The following is a 24,893-nucleotide window of genomic DNA, read 5'->3' on the forward strand; positions in this document are numbered from 1 at the left end:
TAGCTTTGCAATAGTCAAACTGGCTCGTGCCGAGGCAGGCTCGGCTGTACCTCCACTCCTTCCCTCCTGTAATTAGAGGCAGCAAATGCAAAGCACATATTAACTTTTCTGGTGGCTGAGCTGCCTTGCGTATGCCTCCGTACAGAATGCTGCTCAAATATAAATTAGCCTTTGCAAAGCACACTTGGTGGATAAATAAAGGGGAGGAAATGGACTCCTTGAAGTTTTGCTGTTAGGTACCAAAAGCGAGGGAGAAGGCCATGTGCATTCACGTGGTGCTGCACTGGCAAAGAAGGCCAATACAAGGCAATAGCGCCCACCCACACAAGGCGAGAGGTGCTTGCGGTGTAGATGTGACCACCTCCGTGCCCAGGAGGCAGAAGCTGTGATGTGCTGGGCAGGAGAGTTTGCAAATACTGATGGAGCCCCAGCTGAATGAAAGGTCTGAGTGTTCAGGTCACTCTGGCCAGGAGCCGTGGCCGGGAGCAGCGTGACTGCGAACAGTTCAGGTCCTGCTTGTGTCAGAGCCCTGCAGGAAAACACATTTCTGCTGTCTGCTTCCAGAGGCCCTGCGCAATGCAGTGACCAAGGACATCCTCAAAACCCTGTGATCATTTCTGCTCTTCAAGTGCAGCGTGTGCAAAGGCTTTGCTCTTGGCTATGGCCCACCTGTGCACCAAAATGCAAGCCCCCAGGAGTAAGAAGGCTGCAGGGGTGAGCATGATGAGAAATCGCACTGCACCTGGCTTCTGCTCCCTTATCTTCTCCTGCCCAGGAGGCAGTGGAAACTCCTTGTTAATCAGATGTTTCCCTGAGCCATATTAACCCCACTTGCTTAACTCGTGCACTGGGGGTTCTGCACCACCATGGGATCGTGTCTGGCAGCTGATGACCGAGAGGACATTGTGTTGGACCCCATGGCAGCGTGATGGGGAAGGTAGGCAAGGCCCTGCCACCACCTGTGCCTTTGGGACAGCTTCCTGAAAAGACTTTAAGCACTCTGTGGGGGAGAACTTTGTTGTTTTAATGCCAAAATGATTTCTAAGGATTGGTGATAAACAGCAAGTCTGTTTCAGAGGAGTCACATTCGTTAGTGCTTAAAAATGAAACATCTGTGAAAAGAAAAGTCAAGAAAATGCTTTAGTTTTCCCATAATAATGATACATCTGAGGTTCGATAGACAAACATGTTTTATAAATACAGTCTTTTAGGCTATTAACGCTCTTCTCCTGGCTGAAAAGATGCAAGAAATCACCATAAACTAACTAAATTTAAACAGTTTCTGTTTAAAACAAAACATAACAAAAAACCACAACAGTTCACTGTTAATAAGATGTTGAATAACAGGCATTTAAAGAAAGACATAACTATGATATTAACTAGATAAATGTAAAATACTCTGTGCATTTAAATGTGAATATCACATTAGGAGTAGAAAATTACAAAAATTTAAATACTGTAGGAGGTTGTTATGTAGGTAGTCTATAAAAAACAGGCAATTTGGAATTCCTCTGAAGAACATAAACCCTAGATAGAGCTGCTAGTTCCTTCGATAAAGACAGGTCTCAAGCTGAAGGTTTGATGTTTAAACCCCCAAAAGGTGTCTGAGCTATCTTTTTCTAAGGGATTATATAAGATAAAAGCTTGCACTGTAAGTCCCTATTTTAAGAAACAGAGTTGCTAGGAAGTTGCTAATACGAAAGGCTAATTGTGCATGCAATAAAAGCATAGCTTCATTCACAAAATAAAGTGCTAACATTTTGATATGGGTTGAAAATTTTCCGCTCAGGAGCTGCTGCAGGCTGTGTGTCACTCAGGGCTGCTGCCTCATCCCCCCTGGGGCTGTGGCCGCTCCTGGTCTGGTTTTGGCACTGGGATGTCCCACGGGCATTGTGAAAGCACTGCTGCTGCTTATAACGATGTTGACGGACTAGAAGGGTGATATATCTTGGTTTTGTTCAGTTCAGTCTTCCCAAACTGTTTACATCTCTGTCATCTATTTGTTTTATTCTGTTCATCACGTTTTCTTAACCTTCCAACCTCCAGTCTCTCCCCAAGAAGTTTCTATCTGACTGCATTGCTGGCCATTTGCTAGTTCTCTCTGGGATGTTTTTGCTTTTGGGGCTCAGGTTTCCAAGCTACAATGCAATTGCTCAGCCCTTCGCCATCACTGAAATGAGCTTTGCACCCCACAGAATTTGTTTTGTAGCTTAAAAGTGCCGCATTCCTTTCTGGTGGTGCCTACCTCTTTCCATGGAGTAAGAGCACAAGCTTACACTACTAATTTTAGCATTGCAATTAGTTGAATTTCTAGTTTGAACTTGATCTGGGCTTCCGTGGCTGAGTAAAAAGCTAGTGTGCAATCCTTTGGATTTGCTAATTTATGTGAGCTGGGTCTAGGAGGAGATGTGTACTTCAATGCAGGGTGAAGAAAAAAAGAGTTGAGCATCTTTGGGTCAGTGGGAACCCCACACCCAGCCCCACTGCACAGCCTTGTGACACAAGGCAGACCCTTCTCCTTTCCTCTCCTCTTCCTGGCTGATGAACGTGCATGGTGCCGGCCATGCAGTCCTGCCTTCCCATCCGTGGCATTTCAAGGGTTCATTTTAATCATTGAGGTGTCGTATTCATGGTGATGCAGCAATTTATCCTTGTGTGCAAGGGCTTGTATCAGAATTAGGAACTGGATGCTCAGCTGATGCAAATTGATATCACTTCATTAATGTGTCTGCCCTGGTGCTATCCCTGTAGCTGGGTTGATTTACAGCAGCTGAAAATCAGGCCCCAGAGCTTCCTTTTATTTAAACTTTCTTGATCTGTAAAATAAAGTTGCGAATAAGATGATGGTGACAGAAGGGGATAGTCTGCTTTGTAGTACCTTGTTCGCTAACATTATAAATGATATGGAAATTCAGTTGATGTTTTGCCTTTAAAATATTAGTTAAATCATTCTGTCAACACATATTTTTTAATACATATCCTCCCTGTCAGATTTTACACTTAATCTTGGAGCCTGTAGACAGCTCAAGAGCATCGCTTTCTGCGGCGACTCCTGCATCAAGGTCTCCTTTTCTGTTATACTCAGCTTGCATCTGTTTAAACACAAGATAGGAGATAAATGATAGTGCCAAGCTTAAACATACATCATCAGGACTCTGATGTGAGGCTGTGGAAATGGCAGGCCAGATGGTGTAACACAAAACTCAGACATCACAGTTTGTCATGCCGTGCTCCAGTCCACTGTACTAAAAATGGACTTCCCTGCACACTTAGTCAATCATCTCTCCAGCGACCAGGAAGCGGGGGTCAAAACAAGAGATGTCACGAAACAAAGGTCGCGGTCCTGCTCGGCAGCTGTTCAGCCCTCCAAGACTGGGCATCGTCCTTGCTAGCTGCGGAGAAAAAAATATACAGTGGAAGGAGGGCATTGCAGATGATATTACTGGGTCTAAAGAATCACCCTAAGAGTTAATAAAACTGAGCCTACTAGTGGAACAGGCAAGAATATAAAGACCCATCTGGAGGAATGTAATGTTAGGGAACTGTTTTCCTGGAGGACACCAGAGAGATCAATATATAAATAAGTTGCTGTGATGTTTGCTTTAGGGGAAGTACGTAAATGCCATGCAGAGAAAAAATTAGCAACTATATCACTGTATTTATTGGTGAGGCATTAATCAGAGTGAGGAGAGGGGTGGCAGCACTAAAGGACACCAATTTCGATGAGTTTAGGTGTTAATTTTTATTTTTAATATACAAAAGCATGTGAAATGTAGCTACATACTTCTTTTTTACTTGCTGACCTTAAGATTATATTTAGAAAATGGTCTTAGTGATGAACAGGAGTTAAGATATAAAACTACTAGGAGTAATTTTGCATTGCGCATTCATTAATAATTTGAATACTTGTATTCAGAGGATAATTCATCACCGTGTTGCTTCAGTTTTCTGTGTGTGTGCAGTCTCAGTGAAACACGCAGTAAGGATCCATTGCCCCCGTCGTGCAGCTGTGTAAATCCTGGGGTAACATAGCAGCGAGCCGAGCTTTCTGTTGCTAAAGGCAAGCTAGGAAAGGAAAAGAACCGAAGCTTGCATCAGCAGATCAAATACGTTATGGAACCACTGAATATGAAACGTTGCTCCTAGTTATTGAAGACTGTTTGTTGCGTTATGCAGGGCAGGTTTGTTTGTTAAACTCAGCTGGAGAAAAAAACAGCGTGTGGTGTACGTGTTGATTTAGCAATGAAAGTTACTCCTTGCACGATTACACGTTGCAGTAGAAGAGGTTTCTCAACTCCTAAAATACATGTCTTTCTGGGGTTCTGTTTTATCAAGCAGCAACTTCAGCATGTGTGTGAGGAGTGGAAAAGATTCAAATAAAACCACTGGCATGTTTAAAATTCGGTTCAGTTTACCATTCTTCCTATATTTTTGAACTGCCCTGAGATTAGACAGGGTTTAGTAAGAGGCCAATGTAGCTTAAAGTTTATTTACCAACACTGATCTATGAGCTGTGCCATCCAGTTTAACTTGTCAAAATAGGACTACAAGAAACATCAAAGATTTATTTTACATCAGGGTTGTGTGTGCTCTGCTCAGCGTGCCGACTGAACAAGGTAAAGAACGCACTTCTGCAGGGAAATACTGTCCTGTTTGGGGGAAACAAGATTTAGAGTTGTTCTCTGAATACAAGTAAGTGGAATTGGGTTTGATTCTTTACTTTACAATGAATAGATCATTATTTGTTGCCTAAAAAGAGGTTTTTGGAAATACACGCTGGCGATACAGTTAACTCATTGGAACAGATCAGTAAATGTAGAGTTAGCCTGGCTCGGAAGCATAGAGTTGAGCTGAATTTTATTTACGGGAGCAAAACACTGAGAGTCCATTGGTACTTTACAGAGCTTTGATTCGATAGGTTATTGATTTTTGGCTTCAGGGGATATAGCCCCTGTTCAGAAAGTATCAAACTCACACTGAATAAAATTGTCAAAAGCCTTAAAAACAGTAGTAAGGTGCTGGCTAGCTCTCGCTGCAGTGCTTCAAATGGAGTGGGGAAGATATGCCTTATTGCCTTCAGACCTCTGGAAGCAGTTATGTGTATTAAATACTGGAATAACTTGATATTTTAAAAGCTTATATGCTCATCCAAGTAAAATGGGTTTAGAAGACTGCTGGGAGTTTCATTATTTTATGACTAAATCGATACCCAGATTTATGCCTTTTGGACACAGAAACTTGAATTTAATTGAGAAAATGGATCTAATGAGAATAGACATTTTTTATGCAGGTGCCCTTGTTTAAAAACACACATGCATGCAGCTCTGTACCATGTGGGAAAAAAAAAAAGGCAATTTTTTTTTAAAGGTTTGAATATACCCACCAGAGAGAGTGACAGACCCAAAATACTGGGGAATGTGTAATGGCAGAGAAATAGCAGTGCTTCTGAACACCTGAGAAACCAAAGGATTTTTTTTCCTTGCTCTTGAATACTAAATTCATTAGTTAATGCATAAAAGCATATTTTATTCCAACCTATCAGCAAATTTAATAGCCAGATGGCAATAACCTGGCCATCAAATTCTGCACTACTAGCTGATTCAAGTGCAGCATCAGTACCTCTTATTTGCCCATTCTTTGGCAAATGTGTGGTATTTATAGTACACTTTTCCTACTATAAGCTATTATCTATAGTGATGAAAATCAGAAGGAAACCATATCAAATGTATTTAGCTAAAGTCTGCTCTCTGTATGGAACCAATTAAACAAAAAGCCCCAGACAAGTACTTATGCATGTGCTTAATTTTATTCCCGTCTCCAAGACCAACTTTAGACCACATGCTTTGCCAAATCAAAATCAAAATGCAGAGTAACCCCATTGACTTCAGCGAAATAACTCGAGAGTCAGTCCCATATATTTGTCTCAATATGTGTTTCATTGGCTATAATAGGCAGAAACTATTTATGACACAAATTTCCTGGACTTTTACAGGCACAATTAGCACTCTGAAGGGCAGAAGAGAACTAGTAGGAAAAGCTAACAAGTCTAGAAACATAGATGGAGAAGTCATTAACATTTCATTTCTTCTATACATATACCCAGGCGTGCGCGCGCACACGCACAAATGACTCTCCGCTGGGAATGTACACATCTTGGAAATTTAAATTACGCACTGAGAATAGGTTTGTGTTGCAATGTACAGCAAGAAATTTTCAAGTTTATAGTTGGCAAGAAATTAGCATTTACTATATAGAGAGACAACATGATGGAGTATATTTTGCTCTTTATGCTAAACCTCCATTGATTGCCATGGGAATATTCTGTGTGGAAAGGCAGTAGGAGCTGTGCCTTTAACAGTAAACAACAGTGATAGTCAGTGATGTTTCTGTCTGCACTGAAATAAAGTGCTAATAAAAAAAAATCTGCGTTCATATTGTTTAAAAGCCACAGTCGATAGATTTTTATTTTCCCTACTGACTTGAACAGTAAACTTCTGTAAACAAAATCTGACATGCCTATCTTATTAAATGTAATTTAAATGAGCACTCTGAAAAAAAAAAAAAAAGATGCCTTCGGTAAAAAGATGCAAGGGATAGAAGGGATAGGACTTGGGAAGTGTCAGGCAGTACTGTTTTTCCTGTGTACTTCTGGGCATGGCCCTTGAATTTTGTGTTCCTTGCGGAGTACAATGGCACCATATCCGCACAGGTGAGATGCTCAGGACAGTGCGAGGACAGGCTCGTGCAAGGGGTGTACCCCGACTGGAATAGAGATGACATTTACTTTGAAGCCAAATTCACCCCCGAATTTCCCATAAGATTTGGGTGCAGGTGGACGCCTGCAGGTGTCCCACAGAGCCCCGGTGGCAGCCGACAAAGCAGGAGAGGAGCCGGCGTGCCTCTGCTGCCCTGGGGCTCGCACCCGGGCGAACGCTGGCCTGAGTGCTGGTAAGTGTGCAGCTGCAGATCCTTTTGTAAAGAGCTGCCATAAAACTAAATCTGGAGAATGAATAACCGCGGGCTGCACGCTTTGTATCTATCACTGCTCACCGTGCCGATAGAAATTCCCCGGCAAGTCGGTCTTGTTTGGCTCACGCGAGCGGATTGCTCTTGGAGTTAATGGGATGACTGCCGTGTGCACCGGGCTGGATTTGGGCATTGTTGTGCCCAAAGTAATTTCAGAGGCAAGTGAACCCCGTAACGCACCGATCGGCTGTGCTGTGTGACGCAAGCCGTGAAACTTTGTCCCGTGGCTCCTGCGTGAAGCCTGGCGGTCACTAACTGGGGCTGTGAGAGTGGTGTGCTGCTGCTTAGAAACAGATTACTTCCTGCCCCATTAGCAATATATTTACATTTTTTTTGCACTGATTTTTTTTTTGTCTTGCTGATACTAACATTTCTTAAGACTTTTTTTTTTTTTATAAACAATGTACAATTACAAAAAAAAAAAAGGAAGGAAAAAGGAAGATAATCTGTAAGAACAGCACCAAGGAAATATAGAGTACTGGAATTATCAATGTTTTTCTACACCAAGTTCAAAAAGGATCTCGTTCTCCTAAAATGTTTGCAGGAACACAGGGGCAGGGATGGTTCTGGGGCCGAGATACCCGTGGTGCCATGCCCAGGCTGTGTAGCATCGCCCAACAAGGGCACACGAGCGATGGCTGGTCTCCGCACCAGGAAGGCTGGACTTACACCAGAATGTACAATATAGTGTTGGAAGATAAATGATACACTTTTGGGGATGCTCAGGATGACTCTGATGGTTCCCATCCCCTTTCCCCTGCAAAGAACACCCAAGCAAGGGCTATTCATTTGGCCTCTCTTCAGAGAGGGAGGCTTTCAGCTTTGTGATTAAATCTATCTAAACTGCTCAAAGAAGAGCCTGCACTTTCATGCTAGAACAATTTGCATTAGGTTTTTGCCAAGCAAATTTTTTTTTCAGGAATGTTTTTTGCTTTATTCTGTACATGAATAGAGTCCAGGTAAAATATTTTTAATTCATTTGAGGCTGGATTAGTTATTGGAAAAAAAGAGAGATATATTTTTTTCCTTGTTGTTACTTGATTTAATTAGTGCTCTGTTTTTAAAGTGGCAAGCCAAGCTTCGCCAAGTCTGGTTCTCTGACTCATGCTAACAGGGTTTTATAGCCCCACCTGCATCTAAGAGAAGGAAAAAAGCCCCAAAGCTTTATTTTTAACTCCATGAGCATACCTCGTCCATTCCATTAAAACACATACCCGTGCCCATGCTGGTCTGTGGGGGCTGAGCTGAAGCCCACCCGAACCCTGTGGGACTGTGGAAGCTGCTGCTTGCTAAAATACAAAATAATGCAATTTTGTATTATTAATATTCACTTCTCTTATAGGAATTTGTCCCTTTGCACCCCTCTAGCAGCTGAGCGCTGTGCGGGTGGATCAGAGGCTGCCTGCAGTGGGTGACCCCAAACCTTTCCTTATGGGAAGAAGAAAAGATGCGGCTCCACGTTGCCCGTGCTCACAGCTGGGCTTTGCGCTCCTGGCCCGACATTTCCATTCCCGTTCCCACCTCTCCCTGACCCCGAGGCAGGTCTCCTTCCTTTGGGCTCGCCAGGAGTCTCAGCCTGAACCTTTTTTTTAATCCCATTGGAAAAACATCGTATTTACCGCTGGTGAGGTTTTTGCAGGACGGGGCCTGTTCTGGTGGATCTCACCAGTTTGAAAAGGGTTTGAGTGAAGAACAAAAAGCAACCAACTGCTAAATTATGAAAACTACCCAGGTTTTCACACTTAAAACTTTTCTATTTTGCTTTGAAATTATTTTAGCTTTATTCTTTTGGCTAAAAGCAAACGTTTTGTGAGCTAAAAAATTAAAGAATATATTTCAAAATAATCAAAATATATATTTTGCTTTAACTCTGCTCAGATTTTTTTTTAATTTCTTTTAATTTTTCAATTCCTTACCCTGAACAGAGACGGCCGAAACTACCGAGATGTCAAAGCCTCCCTTCGAGGAGGGAGAACTCCGTCCTCCCAGGCTCTGCACACAGCATCCCTCGTGCAAGGGGTCCCCTGCCTCCCGCCACCCCCTGGCTGGGTGCCCTCCTGCCACCTCCCCTCATCCCGCCGGCCCCGATCCCACTCTTCCCACCGCCGCTGGCATCCTCCCCGCCGGCTTTGGCAGAAGCAGGCCTTTCGCTGTCGATTTTTTTTTTTTTTCCCCCCTGTCAATCAGTTCCTTTGACATCTAAATGTCAAATGACACCACATGGCATTTTTCGCTTGTGATTTAATTGCAAGCGCAAAACGGTGGGTGCAGCGCGAGAGGGGTTTTGAGAGGATGGATCATTAGCAAATTCAATTAGCTGGCACTGGCTCTGGCTGGCATGGAGGGCTCCGGCGGCGGTGCCAGGGAGGCTGGTGCCACGCGGCGGGGCCACGGCGCAGCGGCAGCAATCCCAGCCTTGCTGGCTCACCTTTCCTTCCCACCAACCAGCCCGAGATGAGAGCTCCAGCAGTGAGGTTCTCCCTCCGCAGTGCTAATACTGTGAGGGTCTCCGCTGCTTCCAGGAACAATCTCCCTGCACCGGCAAATCAGCATTTCTTCTGTTGGAACATCATTCCTGGAAATGGTGCGACGTGACATGCCCTCGCTGCCTGTCTCGGTGTGAATGAGGATACAGCAAAGCTCATGTTTTCCATTGTTGAAATACTAGCATAAATCTTTCACTAATGCACTGCTGTCTTTTATTATAACAGTCACTGCGGCACAGAGAAGTACGTCAAATCTCTCCTTGTTGGTACAGTCAGTTGTTGGCATCGCCCTGACATGTTGTTTCTTCCCTTAAGATGGCTTTGTAAAGGGACTAAAATGAGTTGCTCAGCCTCTGGCAGCACCTCCGCATGTTTTGACAAATCTGAGGCTTTAATGTTGTGCATAAGAAGGTTCAAAGCAGGGGGGAAACCGAGTCCCGATGATGGGTTTTGACAAAAGCCAGCCCTGCGTCAGCAGCGATGGGGCGGCGGTGGGGGACCGGGGCAGGCGCATAGGATGGTGATGGAGCACAGGATGGTGCTGGAGCATCTGTGAGCAAGGGCATCCTTGCTTCAGCACGTGGGTGCCAGCCTGCAGGAGGCCGTGAGAAGGCACAGCTGTGTTTTAGGTTGTCTGTAGGACGGCTTTGGGCTGACCTGGGAGTGCTTTGGGAGCCACCTTTCTGAGGGAGGCACGGGCTGCCCTGATACGCAGGGACCTCTTTGTTCCGTGCTTCCCCATCAGAACCGAGTGTTCTGGGTGTGTTCGAAGGAGGGCTAACAGTTTGATTCTCGAGGTTGGTTAAGCAAATGGTAGTACAGAGAAATAAAACCGCGCTGAAGTAAGGAGTTAATGACCGGCTGCCTGAACCCCAGAGCATCCTGTATCCCCCTGTCCGTGCCTTCTCCTGTATTTTTGTTTGTGGTGTTGTTGCCTCAAACAGGCTTCCTGGGTGTCTGTGTGGCTCCTTGTGGCTTCTGAGTGTTCCCCCAGCAGAAGAAATTACTCTTGCGCGATGAAAAGCTTCACCGTGTCTTCCAGCAGTGCAGGAGCTGGGGCTGCCCTGCTGCTGGGGCTCTCCCTCGGGCTGCTGGTGCAGGATGCTCCCAGGACGCCTGCCCCAGCCAGGACACTGGCTTTTCTCTGCTGCTTGAAAGGGCTGGGCTTAAAACTGCCTCTTTCTCTCTCTGCAGCAGGCAAATCGAGCTCCTCTCAGCTCCTTTCAGAGAAGCAAAGGCATAGCCTAAGCCAGCTAACCCCCTGGTTCATTTTCTTTCCAGTCTTTGTTCCTTCCGGGCAAGAAATAAAAATACTTATCTGGTAAAAGGTTCCTCTTTGTACCTGTAAGGCCCTCCTCCTACATTCCAGATTGGGAAAAAATGCTTCTCCTGAAGGCACAGACTCATGCTAGGTCTGGGGCACGGCCCGTCTCACAGCTCCCTGCAGGGCGGTGTGGGCAGCAGTGCCAACCGCTGCAGAGCTGAAGTCATCTCCAGCAGGAGGACAGCTCAAGTCTTGTATTTTCCTTTCCGTCTGCTGCTCAGCTTCCAAACCACGCGGTTTAGAAGTGGATGTACCTTCAGTGCCTCGGAGAGCTGTGTAAAGGACATACTGATGGTTTTTCTGGATGGGGAAACTGAGGCAGGGGACTTGGGTGAGACAGCAGGGCTGCAAAAAGGCTCTGGGGCAGGCCTGGAATTAAACTGTGCCTCAAACAAAAGTTTTTTCCCCCAGGGGCATCAGGCAGCCTGATCTCTAAGCAGACATTTCCAAGGTACCGCAGCTCCTCAGGAGCACGGGCTCTGCCCCAGCCCTTCCCCAAGGCTCCCGGCAGGAGGCACGTCCCCGCTTCCCGGGGCTGCTGCGGGGTGACTTTCTGATGCCCCCTGCAAAAGATTGCAAAGCATTTGGCATCGGTGCAAATAAGCAGAAAGTGTTTGGCAAAGCTCCCCGGCATTTTTTTTTTAACATTTTTTTTTTTTTCCATTCTGCACAAGATGTTTTACAGCCTTTGTGAGCCTGTGTGGATGCTTGTTTCTGGCACGTGGTGTGCTGGAGACTGCGGGCTGTTGCTGAAGCCTCGGGAGTGCAGCTGGCCTTTAAACCCTGCTTTATAGGAAGGAAATTCTCCGGTCCCGCTGGAGAGGGGAATGAGCTTGTGACACTTGGTGGAAATAGAGCAGGTTTAGTTTGGTTGAAGGGAGAGGATTTCCAAGGAAACATGAGGTTTTTAACAGTGTTCCAAAGTCCAGGCAAGTCCAAAAATTTTCAGTCCAATCATCTTGCTTTCCCAGGCTAATTTTATGAGGAGGCCCTAAGATGTGAATGAGGAGTGATCTTGTTCAGCCTGAAAAATAAAATTAACACCAGTATGAAAAGGACTGAAGCCCAGAGGACAGCAAGCGTCTCGTTCTTTTTTTACTGAAGGATGCAAAAGCTTCACTTGGGATGTGCCTGAAGTCCACATTGAATAATGTATTTTGTACTTGCCTATGAGAAGAAAGTCAACCAAGATCCCTCTGGATGGAGGCAAGCCCTTTTTAGTGCAATAAAGGAGAACAGGAATGTTTTTTTTTTTCCTCTTCCTTCTCTCTTAGGACTTTTTGCCCTGTACTAGGTCTTTTCCCCTAAAATCTTCCATGTCTGTCCCTTTTAGGTAGGGAACTCAATCCCTCGCAGGTCAGCCTATCACCCCTTTTTTCTTTTGGTTTCTGTGCTCAGCACCATGACGGCCTTCACACGAAGTTAACTGAAAACTGAATCCCACTAGCCAGGAGCAAGATGGAGCTGTACCACTGCCCTTCTCAAAACCAGCGGTCAAGTTTGTCTTTCTTGCCAGCAAATTTGGGATTCTTTGCATTCTGCTTGGTGTGTGCCTTATATGTGTTTTAATCCCCTCCCTTTCTCTTTCTCTCCCCAGTCCTGCACACCAGCTCACCCTCTGGCTGTCGGCATCTCCGGTACATCACCCCCAGGGTTTCAGAGGGGGTGTCAGGAGCAGCGAGTGACAAAACCCGGGGAACCTGGGTTGTGACGGATGTCTGCGGTGTCTGCCAACAGCGGCTGCTGTAGGTAACCCAGGGCACTGATTTTTGTGCCACTTAAGAGTTGATTTCCTAGGTGTGGCTCTTTAGAGCCCAGTCCTGCCTCTAAGTTAGATATTCTACAACACAACAGACTTCAGCAACTTCATTGCTATATATAAAGTTTTCCTCAAACCTTTTTCGAACTAAGTCCTGTCTCCTCCCCGGGAAGCATCTGCTTCCCATTGCCAAATTCTTCTGCGTTCCTGTCCCTTTGGTTGTGTTTTCTCTGAATCCTTTAAAAAATGTGCATTTTGGCTGTGCGGTCATGCCAAGGAGTGTGAGAGTTTGCACATTTCGAGCAGGGATTGGCCCGTCTCGAATTGGTGCATCCAGAGAACCTGTCACAAGTTCCTTGAAGCACTTCTGCCTTCTGTTGTGCTGGCACCGAGCTGACGGGCGCTCATTTTGCATGTCTCGGCTCTGCGCTTGGCTGCTGAGGATATTTGCAAGGCTGGATATTTCTGGTTCTACTCCACAGAAGCCTTAAATGGAGTATTTGCTGTGCCCTGCCTTACAAAAAGAAGCCTAGTAATAAAAGTTTGAAGGCTCCTGTTCAAAACCCTTATGTCAGACCTGCCTGGGTGGTGGTACGTCTCTGTTTGCTGAAGGAGTTTCTGAATTCCTTGGCTGTCACCACGCTCCCTTAGCTCCCCTGCAGCTCTCCTTGCTTTGCCTTACCAATGGGTTTCACAGGGCTTATTAATGCCATTTCTTCCTATACTGTTCAAGACATTTTTCATGTGTGGATTCAAAGATTTGGAAGTGGCTTGCAAGGGATTTCAGACTGTCTGCAGTTCTGCAGGACTGCGCTGGTGCCGCTCCCTATGCCCTGAACGTCCCCTTAGGGCCAAGAGCAGAAAGCCCAGGGCAGGTAAGAGGCACTGAGAGTGAGCAGGTCCTTTTCTATGAAGTGATGTCTTTGGAGCTTTGATAGCTCCATTTCTGCTCAGGCTGTGGGGACTTTTCCATCAGGTGGTGGCAGAAGGAGCCCATGCTGACCGATGAGCAAACACCAGCAGCTGCAGATCGCTATCGTGCAGAGCAAGCCACATCCCTTGAGGTTACCAAACTAGAAGTGATAGCATATGGATGCAGGTCTATCACCTGTCTCATCTGTCAGTGGTGACTTAATTATCTGGCACCTGGGCTCCTCTCGTTGCCCAAACAGAAATAGGAGGAAGGAATGACTGATTTAAAACCTCCTCTCTCCAAGTAGATGTTGATCTTGTGTTGCCAGATAATTTTAATGGTGTCTTCTGACCTTAAGAGGGATGAATCTAAGTTAAATATCAGGCATTTGGATCTCAGCAAAGTCCAGATTTCCAAGATGAAGAAATACAAATAGTTAGAAAGGCGACGCCGTGCCTTCTCTGGATGGCTGAACAAGTGCCATTAGCGCCTGAGCGTATTCCCAACTAGATATAAAAGGAATCAGGAGTGTTAAGGAAAAACAGAGTAAAGTGAATGCCTATTACAGCTGTCGCAATAGGAAAGTTGCAACATTTGCTTGTAGGAAAAGATGCAGAAGCACACAGAGTACCTGTTAGTGAGAGCGAAGCCAGACTTGGGCAGGATTTCAAGTGTTGCAGACACAATCCTGAAGGCTATATACAGAGCAGCGTGACTTTTCCATGATGTTGGTTAAGAAGACGTGCCATTGCAAATCTTTTTTTTTTTTTTTTTCAAAGGATTCTTAAATTTTCTTGGGTCTTTATGGAGTAGACACCTCTTAGGAGTATTGAGTGCGCAAGGGGATTGGACTAAGGGAGCAGAGTCCTTGGCTGCATTATAAACACGTCTCGTCCCTGGGGTCCCCTTGGTACAGGTCTGATTCCTAGCTGAGGATATAAAGTTCTCAAGGGAAAAATCCACCCTTGGTCCCTTACTCCTGATTTCTTGTTTGCAGACTGCACAGTCTTACATTTCTCCCTTTCTGTCTTTAAAATTAGGAGCTCCTCTGGGTCAGGTGCAGTCTCCTCCCATGCCTATAAAACACTGGTCTTGACACAGCTGTTACACACAAAGCTAGGGGTTTTTATTCCACCAGGGATTCCAAAGTTTGGCAAAAAAAAATACTGCTTGAGATAGATATTAGAAATTGAAAGAGCTCGTATAGAAGGATGGTCAAAGAAAACTCATTCTGGAAAAAAAAATAAGGTTTCTGTTCTAGTTCTTGTTTTACATTTGAATGCAATGGCACAGATGGTTGACCTGAATCCCAAGGACTTCCAGGCTCCCAGGAAAGTGACTGGGTTGTTCTTGTTTCTGCGGGCTGCCAAAGCCCTGCAGAGCTTTCCAGGGAAACATTCGGTTCCCAACACTTTCTTGCCTGTGATGCTGTAAGGTCAGTTTAAGCAAATGATCGTTCTGTCATGACCAACCATTTTATTGGAAAATTTCTGCTCTACTTTAGCTCTGATAATTATACAGCTTCTAAAAGTATTAACAAATAATGCTGATCTGGCTTTGTCTTATGAAGGTTTTTATCACAATTAATCTTTGCCCACTCTCCATCATTTCTTGCTTCTTGGAACGCAGAAGCATTGCTATAAATAGTCTTGAGTATAAATATGGATTTCTACGTACACACACTCAAGTGCACAAATTGATATTTTATCATATCATACTGTACTGTGTCATATAACTTAATATAGTATTGCATATCTGCAATGAGAAGACACATTTTTCTGGCCTGATTAGTCAGTCAAAGTGAAGCATCAAAGGTTAATTTTTCTCTGTCTGAAATGTGCACAAAGTTAGATCTGACTTTACTGTGCCATGATAAACTTTGCGTAGTATATCTTGCATAAAGGTAAAATACATTTTCCATGACTTAAACCTTTGTGGATCGGTGCTGTGCTAAGGGCAATTAGATTTAACATCCCTGGAAGCTCCAAAGGCATTTTAAAGGACTCGCTCTTTTGTTCCAACTCTAGCGCTCAGAGAGACTGAGACATTTTTGGAATGGGTTTTGATGGACTTATATGAAAATTTATATGACTAAGAATTGGATTTGTTCCTCTGGAATATTATGGATTATTTTTATGTTGGAATTACATAAGTGTGCAGAGCTGCATGCAGTTGGCTTAACGTAGCTAAAAATATATCTTTTGATTTCCATTTGGAAAGGTAGCTGGATTTTTCCAGCTTCCCCTCTCGGTGATGACTTTATGGTGTGTATGGGTTACAAAATATAGGAAACTCTGAAATGCGTAGTAAAATCAAGGGATTGAAAATGGATCAATATTTGATTATATATTTGAGAAGGCGAATGTTGATGCATGTCCTTTTCCACTCCTGATTTTGAACAGCATTGAAATCCCTTACAAATGAAACTTATTTCAGAGAGTCCACCTGGATTTAAACAAGGAAAGGAGCGGGCAGTGGTGTGGAAGCAGAAAGCTCCAGGAGCTGGGGCAAAGGCCCACCTGTGCTTGCCCTCTTTGCTTTCTGCAGCTCATTTTGTCTCTGGTACAGAAGTCACAAAGATCTCTTTGATGAGAGAAACCTGCTCCAGGGAGTGATCGGAGAGCACAACCAGTAACAACTGTTATCAGTGACCTTACCAAAAGAAATGCCCTCTCTCTGTTTCTTAATTCTTTACCTGTCACTCTCTGTATACAGTAAAGTCTGTTGGACACTGTACTAGCCAAAACCATTTTTTGGAAAGAGATTTTTCCAGCTACATTTTTTAAGGAAAATTCTCTTGAAATCCAGGGCAAGCTCTTCTATTCCAAAAGAGAACAGATCAGAAAACCTGGGCCTTTCGTTTTAAATGATTGTCTCTGTTATTCAATGCCAACTTTCAGCACATTTTCTTTGTCCTCAAAGACGTAGTGCAACATCCCAAAAGTTTTTAGGATCTGAAACGGGGTCTGTGGGCAGCTCTGCTGTTTCCTGAGCAGGCGCGTCTGTGTGTGCAATGACTGTACCAAGTGATAAGGCGTATTGACACTTTGAGGAAATGAATGATACAAATACACCGAAATAAAGACGAAGAAAGGTCTTCCTGTATATTAGCTTCACGCTTGTTATTTAGCTAGAACAAGTACAGCATAAAACTGAGGAGCTAGCAGGATGCTTCCATCAGGTTTTTGAATGTTGTGTAAGCCACCACATTTTACAGCATAAAGCAGAAACTCTACTTTGTTCTGCTGCTTCTTTCCCCATCCTGTATGTTTTCTAAAATGGACATGTCACTTTGGCTGTATAATCTTATCATATTTAGATTTGATTTAAATCCTGTCTTTTCTCAGCTGTGCTTGCTAATGGAATCACTCATGCTTTTTATACAGTTGATCTAATAATATTTTCTTCACTGCTCTCTGGCATTATTTTCTACTTCATAGAAATCATGGCAAAACTGGCAATATAAATTGAGTCTGCATCTTAATGATATTGATGGTGATTTTCCTGTGCAGTTGTACAAGGTATATTTTTTTTTCTTTCTCTTTTACCATGGTCATTTTAATATACCTTGGCATGAGGATGTGACTGACTGTTTCAGTTGCAAGGTTCTCTAACAAGGAAGCAGACTTCTCCAATATTACTTTCTCACATAAACTGCTCTGCTCAGGCAGGCCATCAACAGAGTGTCTATGAGAGATATTTTATTTTATTTTATTTTATTTTATTTTATTTTATTTTATTTTATTTTATTTTATTTTATTTATTATTTTATTTTATTTTATTTTATTTTATTTATTATTTTATTTTATTTTATTTTATTTTATTTTATTTTATTTATTAGGATACTCATGTGGCCTGTGAACTGGTTGGAAGTCTATAGTCTTCTGAAATCCAAGGAGCGTGGTGGCTCTCCACAGGAAAGCCCCACAAAATGGTAACTCTGCGACTTTCAACATTTTCTGGCTTGTAGATTTCTCAGATTTCAGATGGGGATTCCTGAATAAATACTTTATATTTAGTGCTAATAGATTTCTCTTAGCTCTCTTCCACACCTAGAAAGAGGACAAATTATAGCCTGACTTTCACTTGCTCCTGCAACCTCCATGATGACATGACGGGGGGGGGAGGCAGAGGCATGCTGGGTATGACCCTTAAGTGTGACTTTTCTCCTGGTTTTAAGGGGAATCTGAGATGCCAGCGGGTACCTCAGGGGAGAGAGGCCCTTTACAGAGGCGGGAGGTGCAGTTCAGCCTTGCTCCTCATGTTGTGCCTCAGCTCTGACCATGGAAGAGCTAGCACTTGGGACAGAAAGTACTGCGTTTACGTTCAGGCCTTGGCATTTTTCCTAAGGGTACCAATTATAATGGTGTTTTTTTGTGAGATGGGCACACATCCATTATGAGTTGGCTTGCACCCACCAACTCATTTCGCGCAGGCCACAGAACACACATCAGATGGTGACGATTCCTGTTCGTGTGCAATGCTAAAGAAATCTAGATTGTTACCGGCAGAATATTGAATTCCGTATAATCGTTTGCTCTGCAATTATATGAGGTATGCAAAGAGAAAGTACAGTTTTTTTTTGTTTTTTTTTTTTTTTTTTTTTACTACAGGAATGATAGAATATTAATCATGATTAATACTCAGTTACTGTGAGTTATAGTAGAGCGGTGCCTGGTGGTCCCAGGCTGTGTGGTAACCTGATTTTCTTGCATAATGGGAAACTTACCTTGCATTTAAGAGAGTTAAAATACAGCTTGACATAGGTGAAAATTACAGAAATGCAAAAGGCAGATTGGAACCACCCATTTCATGTAATTAAAAGATAAATTTAATAGTTACACACATTCTTAGTCAAACAGTATTGAAAGTTTTCAATATATACCAGCGTAACAATAGCCGAAATATGATTGCAGGCATCTTACTTGCTCCCATATTTTGCTTTCTTCCTGAGAAACAATGTTTTCTAGAGCTCTGCTGTAGCATGCTGCCTGAATCCCTAAGCAGCGCTGAAGTTAAGGCAAGAGTCATTGTTGTCTCGACATTTGGAAGTGATTGGTTATTCTGGTTGTGATTGCTGAAGAGAATATGAATGATCAAAATGCTCTAGGAAGTAGAGGAAAGTCAAAAGAGATAGCATAATCTGCTCCATTCCCATATTTGGAGAACTACACAGACTAATCTTTGTTTACCCCATATCTAAAGGGACTCCTAGTGTGCGTGGAGAGTAAGGCACCGGAACTACAAATGGAAGGGCTCATGTTCAGTTGGAGAATTTCATTTCCTTTGAGATAACTTCTCTTTAACCTTTGAGAAGCACCCTGAAGCCTTTCGACTGGGTCCTCTACGTGGTGGGTGCAGTACAACAATTAGCAAATGACAATTTCTGCTGCAAAGAATTTGCATCCAAATCACTATTATGTCCTGTGAGCACACCAGAAGGAGATAAAGACATTTTCCTTTAAAGGATGAGATCGGTGAGTTGTTTCCACGAGGAGATCCTTAGAGAGCATCCTATGGTCCCTTCCTGTAGAAGGTAGCAATATAGCTCTTCTTTATTATCTCCGTCTCTCTCTTCCCCCAACCAATCTGTCAGCTCATTTATGGTGCTGAGGAGAGGCGTCGTGTCAGAGCGATGTTCCCGTTTGCAAAATGGTAACGTTTATTTGTTGTTCTGAGGAGCCGGTTTCACACACTGCAGAGCTGACATCTCTCTGGGAGCACAGCTGAGTCCAACATGTTCAGAACAGCCATCCACCCGAACGCCTCCTACTCGCATGCTCAGGCCTTTCTCCACAGTAAATAAAAAATACAGAGAGAGCTTTGAATTGTTCCAAGATATTGATATTTCTGTTTAACTGGAGTGTCTACCCATGTTCTTATCTGATAAATGGGTATTTCTCTGGCTGAGGAAGTCAGTTTGATATAGGAATAGGGTGGCTCTCCAAACAGGAAATCCAGTTTCTGGAATGCTTAATGGAGAAAAAAAAAAAAAAACAAACAAAAAAAACAACTGACTTTCAGTCAGTGTATTGAGTGGTCCCTGTGTCATGAAAGTGTAACAGTACAATTAGCAGTTTTATGCCAGAAAACAAAGTCATCATGAGCAGCTGGTTCTCCCGTGCTACATGAAATAAGGTATGAAAACCATTAAATACGGAAAAAATATTAACACATTCTTCAAGATTTCGTTGCTTATACAGAAGGCCACTGAAAATCTACTTCCTAAAACAGGAAACTGAGCAATGTGTCTTTGTATACTTTAGTCAAGAAGATATTGCTGCACTGTTTAAAACACCACTATTCATGAGATCAGCAGTTTTTAATATTTTTCACAGTGTAATTCAATTCATATTGTTGGGACATCCTGTCTAGCCATGGCTATGGTCATGTCCATTGTAAATCTGTCTTTGACCTTACCCATGCCCTATAATAGACATGACCTCAGTTTGCCAACCGATGGATTACAACATAAAGAAAGTTTTTTTTGATAATGATTACTAGGAAAACAGTTGAAGAGAACTGGTTGCCTCTCGGGCTCCTTCCAGCCATTGCACATATGAAATCCCACTTTTTGGATGGCAGCATCAACAGCAAGTATTGTGTGCATCACTAATGTGTGTATTGGTACTCCTCTCAGAAATGGAACGTGGGGCAAGAATTCTCCTTTTCTGACTCTTAAATGGTTTTGGTCAGTGTCTTTAGTCACACGAGTCTGCTTGCCAACTTGTCGAAGACAACCTGTGGCAGCAGGAAGTGGATTGATCCAAGCCTGTGGCCAACTCCTAGTATGTTGCCCTGACAGTTTAGTCATAGTATGGCCAGGTTTAAGATCAAAAACCCGTGGGAGAATACAAACTGAAGCATTAAAAGCCAGCATTGCTCAGCCCAGGTGCGCAAAGACAGAGCCTCGCAGATGGCGGTGGTGAGCGCTTTCTGTGTTTGGGTCCCACCGCATCTGGCAGGCTGGCACAGGTATGACAATTAAGGACTAATGACTTTGTCCCTTCAGGTGACTGCAACTCTCAAAGGGATGTGGCAATTAGAAGAAGCAAAGCTATCTTACTCCCCATCAATATCCTGGAAGGAGTACAGAAACAAGGTATGCTGGGCTGTTTGCTGCGCTTCTAAGGTTCATTGTCCTCAAAGCCACCTCATGTTTTATTTATTATAAAAAAGTGTTTAATCTGCTAAGAGGTCACTAAGCTGTGTAAGATACCTGACAAAGATCGTTAGCGTTTCTACCTCCTTCTTACTTCCAATTTTCTGAAAGCATGAATTTCCAGAAGGGGGTGGGAGGAAGAAAATTCACATGAGTCTTTGTTTCCATTCATTAAATATTTCTGTGTCAAGACTAGAGATTTGAGACTCAGGTTATTAAACAAGTGGCTTCAATGATTTCAGCAAAGCTGATTATCCTGGCATCTTGTCCAGGATTCTTGTTTGGGATTCCCCAGGCAATTCTGCACTGAGATCAGTGGGGTTTTAGGGAGAACTTTTAGTGACTATACAAAGCAAACATGGTCTTTGGTGTTAGTCTATAAATGTCTAATGTGAGCAAGCAACTCTGTATTTTCCTCTGTGCTTAATGCGATCGTTCTGCACCCTGAGGCGGCTGAATTTACATGCTTTTGTTGTCATATGTGTAATGTGCAATATGTATTTCCTTTTTATTAATCAGACCTGCCATCAGAAAAGAGATGAGAGAGTTCGAAAGCACAACCAGGATAGATACTGTCATCTTGTAATCTTTTGTGCGCAGGTGGAGATGCCTGTTTCCACTAGAATAGATGGCAATATTCTGCTGCTTGCAGAATTCTTACAGATGAAAATCAGGCAAAGGAGTTACTGGCTATCCATGGGGTAATTCTCCTCTGAAAGTGTGCAGTCAATTCCCATTTAGGCTAATTACACTTAAGGAGCCCTTTCCTATAACTAATGAACAATAGGCATAACCTGTTATTACATAACCATAGGCACGCACATTAATACACTGTTGAATTGCACTACCCTGTTAAAATGCTTCCTCTACAAAATTCACTGGAGATTTTTAGAGACATTTGCTGTAATTACAGCTAGCATGGTTTCTAATTCATTTAATTTTCTTTTCTACCTAAACTGAGCATATAAGTGTGTTTTAAGAGATTGAATAAATAAATTTTTAATTATAAAATGATGCTGTATCATACATTATTAATAATAACCAACAATGTGTAATACATGTTTATGTATGAATCCATTAGGAAGATGAACTAATATATATCAGTCCTAAAAGAATGTCCTAATTTGTCCTGTTTGTGAATGGGGAAAATCCATGTTTAAAGCAATTAGGTTTATAAAAGCATCGCATTGAAAGTGGATAAAGCATTGAGCACGCTTGGCACTTAGGAATTCTCTTGTTGTCTATGGCAAAGGAGGAGACCCTTTTTTGCCCTTTATTATCATACAGTCAGTATGGTACAGATATACAGACCTCCAGGGTGGGAGCAGCATGATGCACATAGTCCTGGTTGGCAAACACTCTGGTTATTTTTGTTATTATTAAAAAAAAAAAAAAAAACTCCTTTGTACTCTGCCATTTCCCTTTCAGGCAGTTTTCAGGAATTTTGTCTAATATTTTCCCATTAGCGATAGCAAACTTCAGAAATCTCCATGGCAAGTTCCAGGCATTCACCAGTCTCATGGCAGGACTCAAAAAGGCTGCAATCAATGTCACAGTCACAGTTGCAGTCGTTGTTGGTGTGGTCTTCGTTGGAAGTCTGGTAGTATCTATTGGATGGACAACAGGTATCTGTCAGCCAATGTTCACAGGTATCAGGCAGCATTATAAGAAAGTCCCAAAACTGGCAGAACAAGCAGGCCAGGATAAGTGTTGCGCATTCATCTAAGAAAAAGGAAAAGCAGCAAGACATAAGAAAAAGGGCCTGCCTGATTACCCACGTTTAGGCTACTGTGACTACACAGAAATGAGATAAGCCCTTTGATTTGATTCTGTGGAAGTATTTCCTATGTTGTTTGTCCTGGGGAAAAAAAAAATAAAAAGTGACATGAAAATAGTAGAATAGTTTGGGTGAAAATGTTCTGCGGAGGTGAAGTGCAGAGGAACAAGTGTTCTCGAACTGCCTGGGCTATGAGACAAAAGTTTGGAAAATAATATCAGCTAGGACGTGTGTGTGGAGCCAGCGAGTATTCCCCAAACTCTGGCTGCCTATGGCAAAAACTTTCTATTCTCTTCTATTCATTCCCCTCGAAAATCAATTAATTACTACCCACAGTTCAAACGACAGCATCTGGGGAATGTGCCTCGGAGTGCAGCAGGGCTCTGAGCAGGTGTGAGATTCTGACTGTGTGAATCTCGTTGGAGCGCAAAGACCCAAACCTTTCAAAATTTTTTTCCCTCCTTGTTTTTTGGAAAAGAAAAATGCCTTCAACAATATGAATGTCTTTTCATTGGTTCTTTCAGGAAAGCATATGGTTGTAACTGCATTCCTTGCCCTAGGATGACTAACTGTGAACTCATTCAACTGCATTGGTTCTGTTGTGGCATTTTCTCTCTCACGTAACATAAAGTTCACTGCCAGGAAGTTTCCAGAATTATGCTTTTTTTTTTTCTTTCTTTTTGAAGAAAGCTTTCTTGATAAAAAACAAAATTAAGAAATCATTCCAATGTCTTTATATTTATATACATGTATATATAAAGCAGCTATAGCAGGTAGCAAGAATGAATAACGTGATTGAACTTCTTTCTAAGTAGCATATCATCACCAATGTTATCAATTTTAATACTTATTTAAATATGTCAAGATCTATTTGAGTTCAGACAAGCACAACTAACTTCGAAGTCAGTTCTGTTGAATAAGAATGACTAGATTTTGGTGATACTTAGTAAATTCATGCTTATATTTTTTTCTAAGTAAATGAACTGAAATAATTATAAAATTGAAACATTTTATAAGGTGACACTGCTGCATTTAATTGTATGAAATGTACAGTGTAGAAAATGTAATCATTTTATCCAGTAGTCCATGGTGTAATTAAGACTATTCTTCTTAAGTATCTTATGTTTATGAAATTTTCTTCCTATACCTTTCCATTTTTTTCTCTCCAAAGATCTGTTTTCTAATAACATTTTTTTTTCTAAATGCGTTAGCCATAATGGTGCTTATGTAATCTTAAGAGAATAGATACAATCCTTAGGACCTCATCCAGGAAAGGGAGCACACAAAAAGCACAAGATTTTAATAATAAAGTAATGTTTCAGCACAGAGTCTGTGATGTGCAGTAAAGATGCTTTTAAATTCCCATCAGAGCACACACCATGAACTGTGATAATGGATGTAACACATTTCAAAAAATCTGCATGTGTGAGGCTTTTTTTTGTCCTGTTTTAAGTGGGGTAATGTATATAAATAATAGATATTAGCAATTAAACATCCATTCCTATGCATTCATTTATATATTTGAAAATAAATTAGCCACAAACTGCATAAAAGGAGATGCAATCTCCTGTTTTCTCCTCTGTTTTCCCTGCTGTTTGCGAAAAGGCATTATTGCATTTATCTCGGTGAGAACAATGACCTCAGCTCTCGTTCTCTACATTAGTAGATTAATTACCACAAAAGAAGAACTTCTAATAATTTCACTAGCCTGCCTCATCTCTAAATTTTCCTGTTCTTGTCTGGTGACTGTCAGTTCGCTCTCTGTTCAGGCAGATGAAGCTGTGTACGAACCTGGTCCAAAGCTCGCTTGTGCCACCGGGGTCACCCCTGGTGAGACCTATGAGCTTTGGATCTGCTCCTCTCTCAGCAAGTCTCTGCTTTCTTCAGCTATTGCTCTGCTTTCGGAGGTTCTCCATGCATCAGCGAGCAAGATTTAGCCTTGTGTGTGTGAAATAAGCAGTAACTTGTCAGAGTAGAGTGAGCAGAGTATGCAGTGACAATCACAAATCTGGCTTCCTTTGGTTCTCTTGGCTTCCATCCAGCCCTTAACATTATTAATTGAGCACAGCTTGTTTTTTTTGTTAATTTCCTTCACTTTCAGCTTTCTAAGAAGTATGAAATCTGTTATTTGCATCACATGGTACTCACCTGTGTGTGATTGAGAGGCTTGATCCAATAGTCAGTAAACTCAGAAAATAGTGAGTGTCTGGACTCGGGGATGAATCCCTTAAATGGAATAAATACTTCATGGCTTTCATTGAAATTAAATGCATTCTAATAGATGTAACGGAGACAACCCTTTTACTATGGGATCAGCGTTACAACAGAGATGGTAATGGTTCCTTGAGAGCATTGCAGTTTATTGTGATGATCTGTATTCAGAAGTTCTTAATTTGGGGATCATTAATATGAAATGCATGATACAACCCAACTCTACTTTATATAA

At 42.5% G+C, this 24,893-nt stretch overlaps 1 protein-coding gene and 1 long non-coding RNA gene across 3 annotated transcripts in view; one reads left to right on the top strand and one right to left on the bottom strand.

Moving 5' to 3' along the window:
* Positions 1-796: 796 nt before the first annotated feature.
* LOC310880183 lies at positions 797-19,521 on the top strand. 2 transcript variants are annotated; one of them, XR_014571518.1, is made up of 5 exons: positions 797-937; positions 12,434-12,585; positions 17,350-17,442; positions 17,944-18,062; positions 18,714-19,521. It is a non-coding gene; the product is annotated as an uncharacterized lncRNA (long non-coding RNA). The 2 variants fall into 2 exon arrangements; XR_014571519.1 differs by having other exon boundaries at positions 12,434-12,581.
* A 2,491-nt stretch (positions 19,522-22,012) lies between these two features.
* The window catches only part of MDFIC2 (MyoD family inhibitor domain containing 2), a gene marked incomplete at its 5' end in the record, with an annotated part of 43,123 nt that continues 40,242 nt past the window's right edge, over positions 22,013-24,893 (bottom strand). The window contains one exon of the mRNA XM_083795611.1: positions 22,013-22,392. Coding sequence (XP_083651737.1) covers positions 22,133-22,392 — 260 coding nt within the window. The 3' untranslated portion in view covers positions 22,013-22,132. The remainder of the gene's footprint in view (positions 22,393-24,893) is intronic.

This window comes from Anser anser, assembly GCF_964211835.1.
Source record: "Anser anser genome assembly, chromosome: 12".
Lineage (NCBI taxonomy): Eukaryota > Metazoa > Chordata > Aves > Anseriformes > Anatidae > Anser > Anser anser.